General features: G+C 38.2%; 1 protein-coding gene across 1 annotated transcript in view; it reads right to left on the reverse strand.

Annotated features, from left to right (window-relative positions):
• The window catches only part of ETH_00039395 (uncharacterized protein), a gene marked incomplete at both ends in the record, with an annotated part of 929 nt that extends 652 nt beyond the window's left edge, over positions 1-277 (reverse strand). The window contains one exon of the mRNA XM_013374406.1: positions 4-277. Within this exon, the coding sequence (XP_013229860.1) occupies positions 4-277 (274 nt within the window). The remainder of the gene's footprint in view (positions 1-3) is intronic.
• Between the last annotated feature and the right edge of the window lie 71 nt (positions 278-348).

The raw sequence follows: 348 nt of genomic DNA on the forward strand, positions 1-348 counted from the left end.
CGCTCCCCGTCTCTTTCAAACTCTTCTCTTTCTTCTTCGCGGCCTCTTCTGTCTTCTTCAACTTCATTTTCTCTTTCCAAACTTTTTCTATTTTCTCTTCTGTCTCCATCAACTTCTTCTATTTCTTCATCTTCAATTTCACTTCCATTTTCAATTTCATTTTCATTTTCATTTCCATTTTCAATTTCATTTTCGTTTTCTATTTCATTTTCATTTCTGTTTCCATTTGCAATTTCTTCAATTTCGTTTTCTTCATTTTCGTCTTCTATTTCCGAATCTCGAGAAAAGTCATAAGGCCGCGACGCTTCGCTGCTGCTGCTGCTGCTGCTGCTGCTGCTGCTGCGGCTA

Source organism: Eimeria tenella, genomic scaffold (genome assembly GCF_000499545.2).
Source record: "Eimeria tenella Houghton genomic scaffold, Eth_scaff2002, whole genome shotgun sequence".
Taxonomy (NCBI): Eukaryota; Apicomplexa; class Conoidasida; order Eucoccidiorida; family Eimeriidae; genus Eimeria; species Eimeria tenella.